The 18813-nt window shown below is 41.3% G+C and overlaps 1 protein-coding gene across 3 annotated transcripts in view; it reads left to right on the forward strand.

Moving 5' to 3' along the window:
• The first annotated feature begins 1266 nt into the window (after nt 1-1266).
• WIF1 (WNT inhibitory factor 1) overlaps nt 1267-18813 on the forward strand; it is a 92329-nt gene continuing 74782 nt past the window's right edge. Inside the window, exons 1-2 of one of the 3 annotated variants that reach the window (XM_070788577.1) lie at nt 1267-1799; nt 2349-2488. In XM_070788577.1, coding sequence (XP_070644678.1) covers nt 1652-1799; nt 2349-2488 — 288 coding nt within the window. In that variant the 5' untranslated portion in view covers nt 1267-1651. The remainder of the gene's footprint in view (nt 1800-2348; nt 2489-18813) is intronic. The other 2 variants (XM_070788579.1, XM_019960878.2) reach the window with 2 other exon arrangements.

Consider the following 18813-nt stretch of genomic DNA (forward strand, 5'->3'; position numbering starts at 1 on the left):
GCCTCTCCTGCACTGACAGGCGGATTCTTTACCATTAAGCCACCAGGGAAGCCCCTCCCCACAAGGCATTGAGTCAAACAATATGCCAAACCCCACAGGCTCAATCCTTGGGACATCTGTTGCAGCATTTGGATGCCAAAAAACAGAGAAGTAAACAACCTTATTCTGAGTCTGAAATCTAAGTTAAACAAAAGAAGAAACCCCCTTTTGCTTCCGTTTTCATCACACACCCAAGGGATTTGGCAGGGGGGCAAATTAAATCCCTACTGGGGTTTAATGGGTGTAGCTGGCCAGAGACCATTGCCAGCCAACTACTCTTCCCGTATGCAAGGCCAGAGCCTTGGCTTGCTCTAAAGCGCCTGAGATTTCAGTACCAGCGCGGCGCGCCTCCAAATTTCTCGATATACCCGCAACTATGAAGATAGTCGGAGAAGGCAGTGGCACCCTACTCCAGTACTCCTGCCTGGAAAATCCCATGGACGGAGGAGCCTGGTGGGCTACAGTCCATGGAATCGCTGAGGGTCGGACACGACTCAGTGACTTCACTTTCACTTTTCACTTTCATGCGTTGGAGAAGGAGATGGCAACCCACTCCAGTGTTCTTGCCTGGAGAATCCCAGGGACGGGGGAGCCTGGTGGGCTGCCGTCTATGGGGTCACACAGAGTCAGACACGACTGAAGTGACTTAGCAGCAACATGAAGATAGTCATGACTTTTTGAGCCCGACCCCAGCACGTTAGGCAAGCCTGTCATCCAGAGCTCAGGGTGCTGCCGGTGAGCAGGGAGAAGAGCGTCCCCAGCTGTAAAAAGCATTCTCCGCAGTGTCAGACAAGCGAGGAGTGAAAGCCCCATGCCCTGGTCAGCCCCAGCGCCAGCAACCAGGGCACTTCTGGACAGTGGACTCTCGGGTTTTAAATAGATGGGAATGCGCCAAGTGTTTGCAGAGTGAAGAATGACAGGGGCGGAATATGGGAGAAGTGGGACAGTGAGAAAAGTGGAGGAATAGGAGCCTTCACTTAACACCGGGGTACCAATGGAACTTATCATTATTATTATCGTCTGGGTTCAGTCAAGCCTTAATAAGTCAATTCACCGCATTTCCCTCCGTTCATGCCTCATCTGGCCAGAGGCAGCGCAAGTGACGTCCCAGGGGTCCCTTGGAGCGCCCTTTTCCGCGTCTGCTCCCAAGCGGCGCACGGCGGGTGGACTAGGTCTCCGGGATTCCGCGCCTCCCCACCCCCGCGCGTCCCCCCAGCGCCCCCCAGTGGCGACCGACTGGGCACCGTCACTCATTGCTCGCACCGCACTGGCGCCTGCCCTTCCTGCTCTAACTCTCCCGCTATATTTAACCCTCTGACCGTTGTGTCTCCTTCGGCGGGCTGGCATCTCCTGCTTTGCCAGTCTTGCGCCTCCGCTCCCTCTTCTCCCACCTGCTCCCCGTTCCCTTGTCCCGCTCTCTCCAGTTCTTCTCCCTCCTCCTACTACTCCTCCAGCACACCCAGGCTCACTCGTACCAGAGCCAAGAGGCTACACGCCCAGCCGTCTACGCGGGGAACTGCTCCGGCTGGGAGACAACTTAAGGGCGGCAGGTTGGGTAGGTGCGGGAGGAGTTTCAGCTGCGAGAACCACGATCCAGGAGGTCCGGAGTAGCATGGCCCGGAAAAGCGCCTTCCCTGCCGGCGCGCTCTGGCTCTGGAGCATCCTCCCGTGCCTGCTGGTGTTGCGAGCGGAGGTCGGGCAGCAGCCGGAGGAAAGCCTGTACCTGTGGATCGACGCTCACCAGGCGAGAGTGCTCATAGGTAAGGTTTCGCGGGAGCTTCTACTTCTTCCCAAATGCCTGGGTCTTCACGCCCTGCAGCTCTTCTATTAAAGGAGAGATACATGCATTTAGAATGTTTTTAAAACTTAATTTCCAAGGAAGATTGTCCCCTTTTTAGTTAGTTGCGTGTTTGCTAAGCCCTTTCAGTCGTGTCGGACTCTGCGATCCTATGGACTATCGCTTTTCCATCTAAAAGCGTTTAAGCTTTTCTCTCCATAAATCTAAGCTGTTCTAATGTTCTGATCATGCTGTTGTTGGTTTCTACAATCCAGCGTTTTTCAGTGGACCGAGCATGTGTTGGCACCAGTTTACTCCACAGTTCACTCCGTTTCACTGAAAGCATGTCTTTGCCGTCATTCTTATCATCCACAGGAAGATTAATTGGTACTTGAAGGCAGATGCTTTGTGAAAAGAAATGACCCATTACTAATTCTTCGGTGTTCTTTTGGCACGCAAGTTCTGATTTGGATTCTTCTAAGTTCAGCTAGTTTGATAGCTTTATTTCTTTGTGTGTGTGTTTTTAAACCAGGACTTGAAGAAGATATCTTGATTGTTTCAGAGGGAAAAATGGCCCCCTTTACCCATGATTTCAGAAGAGCACAGCAGAGAATGCCAGCTATTCCTGTCAATATCCATTCTGTGAATTTCACCTGGCAAGCTGCAGGGCAGGTGAGTCCTGTTAACCAGAAAGGCTGGAGAAAATCACCCTATAATATTTCCAGCACCTGATGGCAGATAGAAATAAGGCGATATAACATGTAGTCGGCTACATTTTTCTTTTTTACAATTTTCAAGAGTGATTTCTCATCTGATCTCCAAAGCAAATAAAGAGTTAACTCCCATTTATTTAAATATGTCACATAAATTGAAGATTCCCAAAAGAAAGAGCTAGGCAAAGTGCCTAAGATCACTATTTTGATAAGTCTCAGTGTCTTCAGACTGCTGGAAATATAATGACCTCAAATAGCAGCATGACTTTTTTCTGTGCTCATTGACTTTAAAATTTAACATAATACTTAAAAGTCTCTTTTCCCCATAGTATCGATATATACCAACCAACCACCTGTGACATTGTTTACACTTTAAAACAATTTTTAAAGTCTGTAAGTACTTTTGATATTGTGCCTTTGAAAAAATGACATATTGAGTGTTACTCACTAATGATAACACTATATATTTCTGGTACAAGTGTCATAGAAGAATGTTTGTAAAATATTGGAAGCTATTGGTTTTTTAATACCTTCACATGAAAAAGAAAACTACACTGTATTTTTATGAAGAAGCATTCCTTTTATTTCTTAGCATATTAGCATCTTTTTTTATGTTTCAGTATTAAATGACCTGTATTTTGGAAAAGAAAGGGAAGATAAAATGTAAGCTTAGTTTCTTTTGTTCAATTGGAGAATTTACTCTAGAGGACAAATGGTAAGTTAATAAATTCTTCTGCTCATTAGTGGGTAAAATGTGTCTACTTATGAAAATCATTGTAATTAAAATCACATTTTAGGTCTTTTTATTCTAAAGCTGCTTAAATGGCTATTTTCATAAAGAATGTGATCCAGAAAACACTTTATAAAAAGTAGTTACTTTGAATTGAGACACCACTTTGGTTCTCTCTAATTACCTGCTGTAGTATAGGCATGATTATTTAAGCTGCCTTTTCCACAGGTCTGTTCTCTCGTTTTTCCTTTCAACTCTAGATCCTTCAACACTTCCATTGTCATACAGGAATAGATGTTTTGGGTCCACCAGAGTTCCTAACAGGAGGGTCATCTATTCTAATACCCCCATTTTGCAGATAAGCTCACTGAAGCTCCTACTGCTCTCTGAGGAGGGTATTCCTTCCTTCCCCCACTACCGTTTCCTCTTCATAGATACTTTATGGACAGCTAATCTTGAATTATTGTGAAACCCAGTGATAAATCAACGAATGGCCTTTTATTGTCACCTTTTATTTTTCACCTGAATCTATTGTGTTTGACCACTTGTCAGCTGGGATCAATATTGATTCTGTGATTTTAAAAAGGAACATTTTCTTTATTTATACTTCTATAGATTTGTAAGAACCATTAGGGACTTCCCTTGTGTGTCAGTGGTAAGAAACCTACCTGTCAACGTGGGATACAAGGGTTTGATCCCTGGGCTGGGAAGACCCCCTGGAGGAGAAAATGGTAACCCATTCAAGTATCCTTGCCTAGGAAATCCCATGAACAGAGGAGCCTGGCAGGCTACAGTCTATGGGGGTCAAAAAAAGAGTCGGACACAACTTAGTGACCAAACAACAGCAAAGAACCGTTAGTTTGACTTGCACCCCTCCCTAGCTGACAGTGTTCAGTAACTTCAGGCAAAGTAGAAAATATTAGTAGCTCTGGCTAGTTGATTTGATTGGTTTATCAATCTATTTATTTTTCCTATGAGTTTGTCTTCCGAAGAATGGAACTTGAAGCAAAGGCTTAAATTCCATGCTCTCTCCCCTTTGCAAACGTTGGCATATTGTTGAGTACAAAATGGATTGCATATCCAAGAATCTGAGGAATATTTCTTGTAGAGGATTAGAGAGGGTGGTGGAACTGGCATGTAGATGAAGCTTCGAGAGTCTTTTTCTCTCTGGTTTAGTTGTTGATTCCTCTTGTGGATTATGCTGGCCAATGTTAGCACCTCAGTTCAGTTTGCTCCAGATTGGTTACCACAGGTAACTGTGTGAAATCTGTTATGTTTCCTTTTTGGAGGAGTGGGGGATACTGAGAAAGGGGAAAGGATCTACATGATGCCAAACAGCAAGATGTTTTAAAATATTATTTAGATGTGACTAATGCCAATAAAGTTCTGTGATTCCAGCACCATAATTTTTGAAATGCATGGAAATTTTGAATATGGAAAAAATATGACTTCAATACCAAAAAATACTCTAAGACTTTAGAAAGGCAACTTTGGCTAAATCCAAACCACATCAAAGCATCTACATGGAAAAATGAAGAGTTCCTTCCATTATCTAATTATTTCATTCAAAATGTCAAACATTTAGGGATTTCAGCACAAGCAAGACACATAGCTTATTAATGAAAATTTAATCTTAAATATTAAATGTTTCAGTAACCATGGAAAATTAAAAATTTTAGGATTGAAGATCCAGTAGGTGTTATCTACTTCCAATAAAGTATTTGTTCACTAACCCATGCTATTCTTGGGGCCATTTAAAATGACTTTCATGTTTGACTCCAAACAAATGCAAATAAAAATTACAGTGAGATTCGTATTCTCACACTACGTTGGTCAAGTTTTTAAAAGTATTTTTAGTTTGTGGAGGATTATACTTACTGATTTGTTTCTGATGCATGTTAGCTTTTCTGTAGGGCAATTTGACTCTGATGGCAAAAGAATTGACATGGATCATTTGACTAGGATATTTTTACTCCCAGAGATTCATCTTGAGAAAATAATCATGGATACGAATAAAGTTTTTGGTGCCAGCCTGTTCATGGTCATGCTATTAATAAAAGGAAAAAAATGGGCAACCTAGAAGTCTCTGATAATGGCAAGAAGCATTAATAAAAATATCTAGATATCTACTCAATGCCATGGAAAGATGTTCATGACAAATTATGCAATAGCCTATAATAGTATATTCTGTTTAGTTTCATTACAGAATATATGGACAGTTATAGGAAAACATGTCTGATAAATGTCTAATCCTCCAAGGTGTTAACATTAGTTATATCTACCTTTTGGTTTTGGTTTTCTATGTTTTGGTTTATCTATGTTTTGGTTTTTCCACAGTGAATGTGTTTTGATTTGTAATTTTAAAAATTATTTTACATTAAACGTATGTAAAAAGTTATACTTCAGAATCTAAAACTGGATGATGTACTGTATTATAAATAGTTTACTTATATTTTTATCCAGTTTCATTTTTGCACTGCAGATCACTCAACAAAATGGTAAAATGGCTGATCTTAACCTATGGATCCCAAAGAATTTGCTTATGTATAGTCCTCACTGACTATTTTTTTGTGAAATCTTCAAAAGTCTGCTTTGCTAAACTTTCCTGCCTGAAATCAGATTCCTTGACCTCTTCCTCTCTCTTAAAAATTCTGTCTCTACTTGATTGCCCATTTAAAATATTCATTCATTTTCTGACGTGCACCTTCTCAAGGCTTTTAGATTAGAGAATTTCTACTAAAGAGGCTTAAGCTTAAAAGATTGGGATAATTAAAGGGAAAATAGTCTTTATTACTGTATATAACTTTTAATAGTTGATATTTTTCAATAAGGCATTCTTTATTCTAATTTTTCCCTAAATTTGAGACAAGTAGAGGCCAAGAGCAACTATTTTGGTTTTCTACACTACACATTAATTAAACATTTTATTTGGAAAATAACCCTTTCTAAACCAAAAGGCTTTCAAATAAAACTTTAATGAGAAGTTTTGTTAGACAAATCTGAATTCTAATACTGAGACACCACTCTTGATTTCCATATGAAGAAATTTGGTGTCAGGCCAAATATTTTATTTCTAGAAATCATATAAATAGATCTTTGTTTATAAAGATTATATAGACTTGATCTTAATCACTTTACTATATTCTATCACTTGCAGAAGGATGCTAAGGTACTGTGACTCCGGTCCCTAGTTAATAGGGCATCCCTTTTTCTGCTGGCTTCTGGTAGCAGTGATGATGAATTTATGCTGAGCCATCTATGCTAGTTTTCCTATCTTCTTACGACCAAATGCCTGTACTTTGTGATGTTTGGCAAGGGTTGGAATGAAATTGGTGTCTATGGAAGAGAAATCTTCTGGATGAAGATAATGGGCCAATATTAACTTTAAGTCCATCACCTGAATTATTAAGCAAGCTCTGATGATCTGTACCAACAGGTCCAGATCTTAGAGTAAGCTTTATGTCATGTATCGTTGTTGTTTAGTTGCTGAGTCGTGTCCGACTCTTAAAAACCCAAGGGCTATCCATGGGATTTCCCAGGCAAGAACACAGGAGTTGGTTGCCATTTCCTTCTCCAGGGGATCTTCCCAACCCAGGAATTGAACCGGAGGTTCCTGCCGCTTCTCCTACATTGCAAGCAGGCTCTTTACCACTGAGTCACCAGGAAAGCCTGGTATAGTAGTCATGTATAGTGGTCATAATTCTTGCAACCTCTAGAAGTCACTAATATATATATATATTCATTTTTCTCAGTTTTAGGATGTTTAAAAACAAAAGTTTAGAACATTGCTGTGGATACAGGAAAGGAAGAACATTTTACCTGCTGCCCTGGGGAAATGGGTGGACATGTGTATGGTGTGGAAAATTTACTTTATTGGGTTAAACTGCAGGAACATGCTTCTTTGTTCAATGTGTGGTCATTGAAAATAGAAAATAGTAGATATGCTGAAGATACAGTGTATAAAGTGAAATATCTTCCAAAATGTAAGGTTAAATATAAATGTGTTCATAACTTTTATTAGCTCTCTACAATTAAAAAAACTTCTTGAATTACTGAAAACTGCCAGAATAGCAATAATACAAAGCCAACTATAAGGAAAGACTGAGACTTTTGCCTAGATTGTTGTGTCTTTGTAAATGATTCCAGTTAGCACCCAAATTTAGCCTTTTTTGGTTGTTTTTAAGTGAAGCATTGTTGTTTTATTATAGAATGTTGTGTTATTTTATATGCACAACAAGGTGGTTCAGTTATACATATATATATTATTTTTTAGATGGTTCAGTTATACATGTATATATATTTTTTGAAGATTCTTTTCTATTATAGATTACAAACTATTGAATATAGTTCCCTGTGCTATACAGTAGGTCCTTGTTTTTTATTTTATATGTAATAGTGTGTAATGTAATGCACGTGCATGCATAATGTGTATCTTTGCGATCTCATGGACTATAGCCCACCAGGCTCCTCTGTCCATGGGATTTTCCAGGCAAGAATACTGGAGCGGGTTGCCATTTCCTTCTCCAGGAGATTTTCCTGACATAGAGATCAAACCTGTGTCTCCTTTATTGGCAAGCAGATTCTTTACCTCTGTGCCACCTGGAAAGCCTGTATATGTGTATTTGTATCCAAACTCAGATTTAAAATGAAGAAAGTACCATTGAGGGGAAAAAAAAGTCAGAAACAGACCATTTTGCTGACAACTGACTCACATTTTTGCTAGGTTTTTTTTTTTAATAGGATCACTCTACTGACAGGTATCTATAAAAGCAACTGGATCATCCCCTAGAGAGCTTGTTTTGCAATATGGTGGTTGATATGATGTAACACTGGGCCCCTTAATTTGGTTGCAATTCCAAGTCTCAAATTTCCCCTTGGACTGGTTGTGTTAAGAAGACCTGTATTAAAATGGTATTTTCCTTCCTTTCTCCCCTTGACCAAAATCAACGAAAAACAGTAGAGAGTGAATTTTCATTTAAATACTTCCTCTCGCTCTTCAAAGCAACTGCCAAATGCCCTTAAACACCTCCTCCCAACTCTGAAGTTATGGTAGTGCTTATTGTCATTAGCTAAATCCTTCAATGTGTACCGTCCACATTTTTTTCCTGATGGAGTTATGATTGTGTTGGTAGTTACAACCCAAGTAGTTTATCCCTTTGCACCCTTGGAGTTTGCAGTGGTTTTATGTCACCAAATGAAGGAAATGCCTTGATTTTTGATCCCTGTTTCATGGTTTCCAAGTGAGAATGTGGAAACGTTTACATACTGTGGGCATGATTTCTTCTTTTAAAAAAGAAGGTACTCATATCAAAAGCACAACTTTAAACCTTTAGTGTTTAGATTCTGCTGCGTTGTGGTATTTTGCATTGTGGTGTTGTGGACGTGCCACCAGGGATCAAAGAGTAATTCTGCAGAGGGCCCATTTCATTAAGCAAGCAGGCATGTGCCAGCCATCTGTTGTATCCACTGATAGAAAACAGCAGTAAGTTTCTCAAACTTTTGCCAGGGAAAAAAAAGAGAGACTTTATAGCTTAGAGGAGATGAGTTGCAAGGTACCTTGTAAGCCTCATCTGGTTCTAGAGCGATTTATATGGCATAAATGGAAACCCTGCTGGGTCTTCCTCACACAGTGGTGTCAACATACATAAACAAACCTTTTGCTGTTATCCTCTATGTTTATTCCTGACTTTTAAATGTTTGCACCAATAGAAATCTTTTAACTTGTTGTGGTGAGGTGGAAAGAAATGATGTTCGATAAAGCATTTTTTTTTTTAAATCAAGACTTTATTGAATATATGTTACACAGCATTCTTTAACATTTAGGTCTCAGCATAGTTGTTTTGGATTAAACTCATTTAATTTAAATGTCCCTGATGAGTAGGATGAGTGTTGTAAGGAAAGAATTTGAGGATTGAAGAGCGTACAGGAAGGGAGACACCTTCCATAGCCCGAGAGTGGACTTTTGTCTAACACTCTGAAATGAATTGTCTCCAAGGAAACACTTGCTGTCAAAGCAAGAGACTACTGGGAAGGGGTGCCTGGGTGGAGAGCAGTAGGGTAAGGGAACCCAGGAGGACTGCTCTGCCATATGGCTCACTGTCTTGGGTTTTATGGTGATGGGATTAGTTTCTGGGTTTTCTCTAGCCAGTCATTCTGACTGAGGGTTCTTTCTCATGCCCCATGCATTGCTCAGCCAAGAGGGATTCCAGCGAGGAGGGTTCTGGGAAGTTGGTAGGACATGTGGCGTCTCCTTTTGACCTTTCCCAAATTCTTCCGGTTGGTGGTGGCTTGTTAGCTCCATGTTCCTTACCAGACCTCCTGTTATAAGATGACTCATGCAGATAGTTACTATGGTGCCTAACCGGGGTGGATAAGTTTCTGTCAGTGTTTCCCCTAACAAGAATGTAGTGAAAATGCTCTTCATCTTTCAGCCACATCTCTGGAAGAAGTATTATCAGATCAGGGCTTCTTTTGCTGCAGTTTTTTAGCCAGCTTTCTCCATTTGCCAGCCTGGGATGAACTTGGTTACATTCCCTTGAACACTTCGTGGATGAGGAGTTGTTCTCCCTTGCAGTGTTTCTCTCTGCCGCTGGCACTCAGTCAGTGAACAGATACGGACACTCAGTCAGTCACTGGAGCATACAAAGAGGAGTAAACATGGTCCCTGCCCTCAGGGAGCCCATAGTCTAGGAAACAAATATCCATCACACCCAGGCAAATGAGGTTAGAAAGTCTAGGGCTGGCTGAGAGCACAAAGAAGGCCACCCCTTTCCCTGTCTGGAGGAGGAAGGGAGCCAGGAGCTGAGCAGGTGACTTCCGAATTAATTCCTGCAGGATAAGTAAGCTTTCACCAGACCAGCAAGAGAAGAAAGTGCTTTTCAAGTGAAGAGCTCAGGCTGTTCAAGGGCGTGGAGGTCTTAAAGGGGAAGGCATCTTTTAGGTGATCACAGTGGACCTTGTATCTTATCTGAGAGGTTATGGAAATTCAGTAAAGGAGATGTCAAGGTCAAACAATGGACAAGGGTTTTGGGGGAGAAGAAGGTACAAACAATTTAAGGAGGTTTCTCTCTTTTCTACCATGAACAGAATGGACTCAAACATTTTGCAGCTTTGTCCCAGGGACATATTAAGTAAATCTGGTTTCTCTGTTAAGTAGACAGTGGCTTTTCTTTTTTAAAATTTATTTGAGTATAGTTGATTTACAGTGTTGTATTAATTTCTGCTGTACAGCAAAGTGACTCAGATATACATATACATAGATATACACACATTCTTTTTCATTTTCATTTATGGTTTATCACAGATATGAAATATAGTTCCCTGTGCTATATAGTAGGGCCTCGTTGTTTATCATTTCTATACATAATAGTTTGCATTTGCGAATCCCAAACTCCTAAAACATCCCTTCCCCAAACCCTCTCCCCCTTGGCAACCACAAGCCTGTGGTTTCATGTTTGCAACCTCTGTGTCTGCATGTTTCATAGATAAATTAATTTATGTCATATTTTAGATTATGTGACAATGGCTTTTCTACAACTATAATTTAGCTCTTGTTTTTCTTACTAAACTTTTGAAAGTTTGTGATGATTAGTCTCAGCTCCAGGTTAAATTTTTTTAGGTGATTAGAGCATAGAACTATTAAAGAAAACCACTTCATATAAAAAAAAATCACTTTATGTGAGTGCATAGGAAAACAATTTGCTGATGAATCTAGAGCTTTGCACTTACTGTAGAAGGATGCTTAAGTAAAGAAAATAATGTTCAAAGAGGAATTGACTTAGCATTCTCAACTCTTATGTTACATTTCTAATTATTAAGAAAAACTTTCCAAGTATCAAGAAAAAGTATGATAAAGATAATAGGAATTATACTTGGCAGGTGATCTTGCAGTTGAAATGATAAGAAGTTGAACAGTGTAAATGGATGAATTCAAACTATGCCTGCTTCTTCAAGTATTCGATTTTCTTTCAAAACCTATGAGTTAAAACTCTAGGATCAAGGAACAAATGTCTCTGCCTCTGAGAGATACATTTTATCTTCTTTTTAGATTTTATGGATGAATCTGATGAAAGACACTTGGAAAATATCAGGCATTTTTGAAACCTATTCACCTGAACAAATCTCCCAGGCAGCAGTGTGTTGTGGGCCTGGGACAAAGCGACATATTTAGGGAGTGAATTCTTAGCTGACAGTGAGATAAAGGACATGAACCCAGTCCCTGCTTAGCTGCTCTTGGCCAGAACTCAGATCATGCCTTGGGTACAAAACATAATCAAGAACCCAGTCCCATATGGCTGGTTCATGTTGATGTATGGCAGAAACCAACACAATATTGTAAAGCAGTTATCCTTCAATTAAAAGTAAATGTTTCTTAAAAAAAAAAAAAAAACTAAAAAGACAATCAGAATAAAACAACAAAGACAAAAAAACCAAAAGAACCCAATCCCTGCCCTTGAGAAAACTAGAAGCCAACAAGAGAGGCAGCTATATGGAGACAGATCATTTTAAGAATTCCTGGTAAGTAGTGTTGTAGAAGCCGGAGAAGGCAATGGCACCCCACTCCAGTACTCCTGCCTGGAAAATCCCATGGATGGAGGAGCCTGGAAGGCTGCAGTCCATGGGGTCACTAAGGGTCGGACACGACCGAGCAACTTCACTTTCACTTTTCACTTTCATGCATTGGAGAAGGAAATGGCAACCCACTCCAGTGTTCTTGCCTGGAGGATCCCAGGGACGGGGGAGCCTGGTGGGCTGCCATCTATGGGGTCGCACAGAGTCGGACACGACTGAAGCGACTTAGCAGCAGCAGCAGTGTTGTAGAAGTACTGAAGCATTCCCAGGTTAGAATGAGAGCACACAGGAGAAAGATCTCTGGCCCTGAGTCTGAACTGGACAAGCACAAATGTGGAAGAGGGGATGATTTTCAGGGAAAGGAGACAACGTAAAGCAAGGCATAGAGACCAGGCATACATTATCTGGGGAACTAGTACTTTGGTGTGGCTGGAGTGTATGTGCAAGGTAGGCAGTGGAGAGGAAGGCAGGGGCTAGGTCTCCACAACTTCATCCTTCATGTCAAGGCACCTGAAACTTACTCTCTAGGTAATGTTGAGTCAATCCATGAAAAAGTATGAAACAGAGTACAATAGAATCTGCCTGCAATGCAGGAGACACCGGTTAGATTCCTGGGTTGGGAGGATCCCCTGGAGAAGGAAATGGCAACCCACTCCTGTATTCTTGCCTGGAGAATCCCATGTACAGAGGAGCCTGGCAGGCTTCAGTCCATGGGGTCGCAAGGGTCAGCCACGACTTAGTGACTAACCCACTGGAGTATGACAGAGGCAGAGTTAGAATTTAGATCATCCTGTCAGCAGAATGGGGGATGCCTCTGAGCCGGGTGTTTCTATATAGCGTTATGGAAAACCCAAACAAACTTTTTGGCCAAACCACTGTTCATTTTTAATTATTTGACTCTCCCCATCAATGTTCATGACAGCAAGGACTTTGACCTATTTGCCATACAATTCTAGGTCCTGGAACAGCTCCTAACACACAATGCTGCTGCTGCTAAGTCACGTCAGTCGTGTCCAACTCTGTGCAACCCCACAGATGGCAGCCCGCCAGGCTCCTGTTCTTGGGATTCTCCAGGCAACAATACTGGAGTGGGTTGCCGTTTCCTTCTCCAGTGAATGAAAGTGAAAAGTGAAAGTGAAGTCGCTCAGTCGTGTCCGACTCTTTATGACCCCATGGACTGTAGCCTACCAGGCTCCTCCATCCATGGGATTTTTCAGGCAAGAGTGCTGGAGTGGGTTGCCATTGCCTTCTCCGGACACACAATAGGGAATCAATAATGAACTGTTGAATGACTGAATACATTATTGTTCCCATTTGAGAGAGAAAACAACTGAGAAGAGCAAAGGAGGAACAAGTGAAGGGTGACAGAACTGGGATTTAAACCTAGACAGGTGGGATCTAGAGTCCTTGCACTCCAGTGTGTAATTGCTCAGTCATATCCGACTCTCTCCAGCCCCATGGACTGTAGCCCACCAGGCTCCTCTCTGTCCATGGGATTCTCCAGGCAAGAATACTGGAGTAGGTTGCCATTTCCTTCTCTAGGGGATCTTCCCAACCCAGGGATCAAACCCATGTCTCTTCCATCTACTGCACTGGCAGATGAGTTCTTTACCCCTGAGCCACTTGGGAAGTCCTGTCCTTACTCTGATTCATGCTAAATAGGTATATGAACACAGAGCGAGCTCTGGGAACACAGAGGAGGAAGCAGCTAGCTTTGGCTGAGGAAGTGGGGAAGGCTTCCCTAGAGAAGATCTAATAATCAAAGTGGGGCTTGAAGAATGTGCATGAGGGGTTAAATCCTCTGAGATGGGAGCAAGGCACAGGAAGGAAGATATCACAGGCAGAGGCAAAAAAAAGTTGTGAAAATGCATTGTGGGCAAGGCTAATGGTACCTGAGACTGAGGCTAGATGAGTGGAAGGGAGAATAGTGGGGGTTCTGGAAGAGAGGAGATGAAGAAATGATGCTGGACACTTGGTAAGGGTCAGATGGAGAAACACTAGAACCTGCAGAAAGGTCACTTGACCAGTTCTTATATCTATACAAAAAGCTGTTGGGTTACCTCTAAACTCCTTCCAAATTCTGAACTATTAGTATTCTATACCTTAATATTAAAATATCTTTAATCATTTAATATTAATGGTAATATCTTTATATAAACTGAAATGTCTCTATATTTTTTAAATCAAAGCAGAAAAATTCTTCCTCCAGAATTGTCTCATTGTCAATGTTAAAAAGATTCACCTCAGAATCTTTTCTTTTTTATCCTATGTTAATAGTAACAGACAATACTTAATAAGTCATACTCGGGACGGGGTGCTTTTCTGAGCACTTTACAGATACTATCTCATCAGATCCTCATAACAATCCTAGGGTAGGTACTATTTTTATGTCCACTACGTAGATGAGGAAACCAGGGCATAAGAAAGTCAAATTCCTTGCCCAAGACTACACAACTAAGAACACTTATGTACACATTTATATACTTAAGAGATCTTTGATAATTTTTGGAATATCTCCTCATGCCAAAAAATAGCCATTCAAACAATACTTATCAATGTTTACATGGCCTAGGTTCTGAGAATACAAATTTTGATTGATCTACCTGCCTTCTAGGAATTCATCAGCTGGTGGTAAAGACTGGCATCAGAAAGGCCATTATGTCTTGGGGCAATCCAAGTGCTGAGTGCTAAAGAACTTCCACACATAGAGCGTTTTAGAAGAAAATGAGTTTATTAAGGATGAAGAGCAGAGATAAAGGGGTATTATGAGCACAGTGGGTGACCTCCTCATAGGCAGGGAGAGTCAACAGTTTTCGTGGATTAATAGCCAATTTTTATAGCCTCAAGACAAAGAAAATCCCTGCCGGAAGGTTAGTGTTAGGTGATTGGTTAGAGTGCCCTAAGGTGTTTACTGGAGTGGGCATCTTTGCCTAATTTGGAGTCGGGAAGCTTATTAGTGATGACCACTGGCTTTTGGCCACGGTTACAGAGGGGCTCAAATGTCTTTGGTTCTGGGCTCCACTTCTGTGGCATTGGTACAAGACCTCTCACCTGTTGCCTGGGGGCAGGACTCAACATTCTGGGACTGCCCTGGGGGTCCAGTGGCTAAGACTCCAGGCTCCCAAGGGGGCTTGAGTTTGAGCCCTGGTCAGGGAACTAGATCCCCATGTGCCACAACTAACAGTTTTCATCCCACAACTAAAAGATCCCACATGCTGTAGCTAAGACCTGGTGCAGCCAAATAAATAAATATTTTTTTAAAAAATAAAAAAAGCAATCGTAATCATTGTGGTAAGTTCTTGGGCTACCACGTTCAGTTGGACGAGGTTTTTCACTGCTTGAGGGAATCTGACCAAAGCGTCAAGTTCAACCTGACTAAGCTGAAATCCAGCCCATATTTCACTTGTCAAGTCTTACAGCCTGACACAGAGCTGCCCCTGCCCAGAGGGGACACTTCTACCTAATTTGCACAGAGCTTTCCTATGGGCTAGCTGTTGCCCCTATTAAATGCCCTAAGGAAAGTGCTAGGGGAATATAAAACCAGAGGATCTTGCCATTGATCAGGTAAATTTGCAGTTGCTTATCTTCTGGGGTAAACAGCACAGTGGCGGTACCGTCTAAACTGGGTCACAAACTGTTCAGTGGGCAGACAGTGACCAAAGCAGATGGGGCTAGGATGGGCATTCTAGGTGTACTGAATGACCTGTGGGAAGGCACACAGGATTGAGAATCAGCGGAGCGGCTGGAGAAAGACAATTTGTCCAGAATTGTTAGGGTTTCTAGAACAGAATATCTCAAAAAGTAAGTGTGAGAAGATTATGATGACTACTGTATGCCACTGTTGGCTTGTCTTATAAAAGTGGCAAGCCATTGAAAGTTTAAAAGTAGATGATGATGTATCTGTATGGAGGATAATTTTGGTGGCAGATGAAGGGTAGATGAGGTAGCTGACTGAGGACAGGAGCAAATTAGGAAGTTATTTAAGATGCCACAAGAGGTGGCAAGGATGTGAACCAAAGCAGGTAATTGGGAGAAGGAGGGAGGAAATAGAAAGATACCACTGATGGGTCTCTTTCAGTATAATTGGCAGAACTTATTGAAAGTAGGTATCCTGGAAATGGGGGAATAGAGGGTGACTTACATGGTTAGGAAGATAGGTCTTAACTGGTAAACTAATTACAGAACAGTTTGAGGCACAACGATAGTAGGGTTCATTTGGAAATTGCTGAAGATGAAATTTCTGCTGAACATCTCATATGGCAAAGTCTGAGATTTGAAAACTAGAATCTGCATTTGAAAACTAGAGTCTAAAGCTAAAACATGAGGTATAGAATAGAAATACTGATTTTGGACACTTTGGATCCTTCTTGTCTTCCTCTCTTCCTTCCTTCTTTTGATCTCAACTCAATAAATACTTATTGAGGGACTACCTAATGACAAAGCATGTGTTGAATGCTAAAAAAATGAAATGTAAATTGTATATGATGCTTGCTTTCAGTTCAATTCAGTTCAGTCACTCAGTCGTGTCCGACTCTTTGCAACCCCATGAATTGCAGCATGCCAGGCCTCCCTGTCCATCACCAAGTCCTGGAGTTCACCCAAACTCATGTCCATTGAGTCGGTGATGCCATCCAGCCATCTCATCCTCTATCGTCCCCTTCTCCTCCTGCCCCCAATCCTTCCCAGCATCAGAGTCTTTTCCAATGAGTCAACTCTTCGCATGAGGTGGCCTAAGTACTGGAGTTTAAGCATTACCATCAGTCCTTCCAAAGAACACCCAGGACTGATCTCCTTTAGGATGGACCGGTTGGATCTCCTTGCAGTCCAAGGGGCGCTCAAGAGTCTCTTCCAACACCACAGCTTGCTTTCAAGGAGACTACAATTTATTACAGAAGCAGATAGGAACCAAAATAGCAATAATACAGTAACAACCACGTTTTAAATGCAGAATGAACAAGATGCTATGAAAGTACAGAAGAGGGCACATTACCTCTGTTGGGGGAGGAGTGAATTATCAGCATAGGGGCCCTGTGTTCTTCAAGACCTAGCCTATGACCTGTGAGACTAAGATATGTGCATTTGGAATGGCTTCTCTGCTTGACTTCATGACTTATGTCCTTAAGATAATTTGGCCTAATGTAGTCTGCCTTCCACTTGCCATATATATTAAATATATATATATTTTTTTGGAAATGAATATTACAAATGTCACTATATTACTAGGGGATAGAGTCAGCTCTCCCAAAGGAAACTATCTGTGGGAGCTGAACATTGGCCTGAATAAACTGCCAATGTAGGACTTGTTAGGATGCCTCGTTTCCAAGGGCTGTTTCAGTACTGGTCATGGATGCACCACTGGGAGAATTCACAAGTCAAGTAGGACATCTAATTAAGGCAATAATCAGGTGGATCTCCAACAGACTTATAAAAGTATTCTATTATTTATTTTGCATTTGAGTACTTAGTGAAGCCATTTGATTCCTATCATTTGTAAGTTCAATCAATATTCTTATTTCCAGTTGGATCTGATTAGGATATTTCAGATTGTATTATATTGCACTTATACCAGTAGCCAGCAGATGGCAATGTAAAGGTTACTTCTTTGTGGAGTTTTCCACTCCAGCATTTTTAAAGGCTGTAGGGGTGCTCTCTCTCTCACAGAGACCTGTTTGTGGGTACTGTGATCTTTATGTAACTCATTTCATTAGACCATTCATCTATTCAGTGTTAGAAAACAACTTTCCCAAATTCAGTGTCCCTGTAAACATTAAAACTCATCAGATGTTTGAGAACTCATCCTAAATAACTAAAAATGTGAATGATTGCATGATACACTGATTACCCATTTCTTCCTTTTAAACAACTGCTCAGTTTCAGACAGGAGTCAAGCTTTGGGTTATCTCTCCATGTTCATCCAGTTTTTTTTCTTTGGTTTCTATGTAAAGGTCACGGACTAGCAGAGTTGGAAGCGATCTCAGAGCTCATCTACCCCGTGAATCCCAACCTTCCTTTGAAGCATCCATGATCATGATCACACAGCCTCTAGCTGAACATGCTCAGTGGCAGTGAACTTATTATGGCAGAATTTATTTAGTGATTTTGATCGTGGTAATCATAGAAAGTTGCTCTTCTTAATGGTCCAAAACATGTCTTCCTGTTGTAACTTTAATATTCCAAGACTCCACCAGTCTGTGCACTCACATTTGGTGAGTGCTACTTTGCATTTGTACCCTTAAATTTACTGACTTGTCCCCTCCATTGCTGATGTAGGGCCTCTGGTTCATTTACTCCTACTTCTTCTCTAGCAAAGACCAACTATTTCTGTGAGTTCTTAGAAAGGCTATACCCATTCCATCCTGGAGGGGACTGTCTTGACCTCTGCTGCTGCAGTGAGGCGCTGAGAGAAGCCGCCTCCTCAGGTCCAGGTTCAGCCTCTCCTTGCTTCCTAAGCTATACAAACTCAAGAGGCCAAGCTGGGCTATATTTTTCACAAGCCTTACAGCCTCAAAGCAGCTTGGTGTTCTGTGCAAAAATAAGTCTGCCTCTGTCCAAAGTTTAGCACTGAAGTCTGTCACTTGATACCTAATGCAGTACAGCTAAGACCCTGACCCCAACTGAAGACATCAATATTGAGTTCCTGCAACCCATGTCATTTAGAGTCTTATTTTACAAGGCAAATAACAAATCATCTAAGTCAAGACCTATTTCAAATGCCAAATAGAACTTGACTCCAGACTAGCTGTCTTTGGTTCTCAAAGTTTGATTATTAAACTAATCTGATTTCTTGGATACCCACAGGCTTGAGTTTGGAGAATTATCATTGCATGTCCTATGGTGTCTAGAGTTTGAGGAAACATTTACTTGTTAATGGAAGGAGAGTGTATAAATTAGTACAGCTCTCGAGCTAGTGATAAAGAACCTGCCTGCCAATGCAGGAGACATAAGAGATGTGGGTTCAGTCCCTGGGTCAGGAAGATCCTCTG

Source organism: Bos indicus, chromosome 5 (assembly GCF_029378745.1).
Source record: "Bos indicus isolate NIAB-ARS_2022 breed Sahiwal x Tharparkar chromosome 5, NIAB-ARS_B.indTharparkar_mat_pri_1.0, whole genome shotgun sequence".
Lineage (NCBI taxonomy): Eukaryota > Metazoa > Chordata > Mammalia > Artiodactyla > Bovidae > Bos > Bos indicus.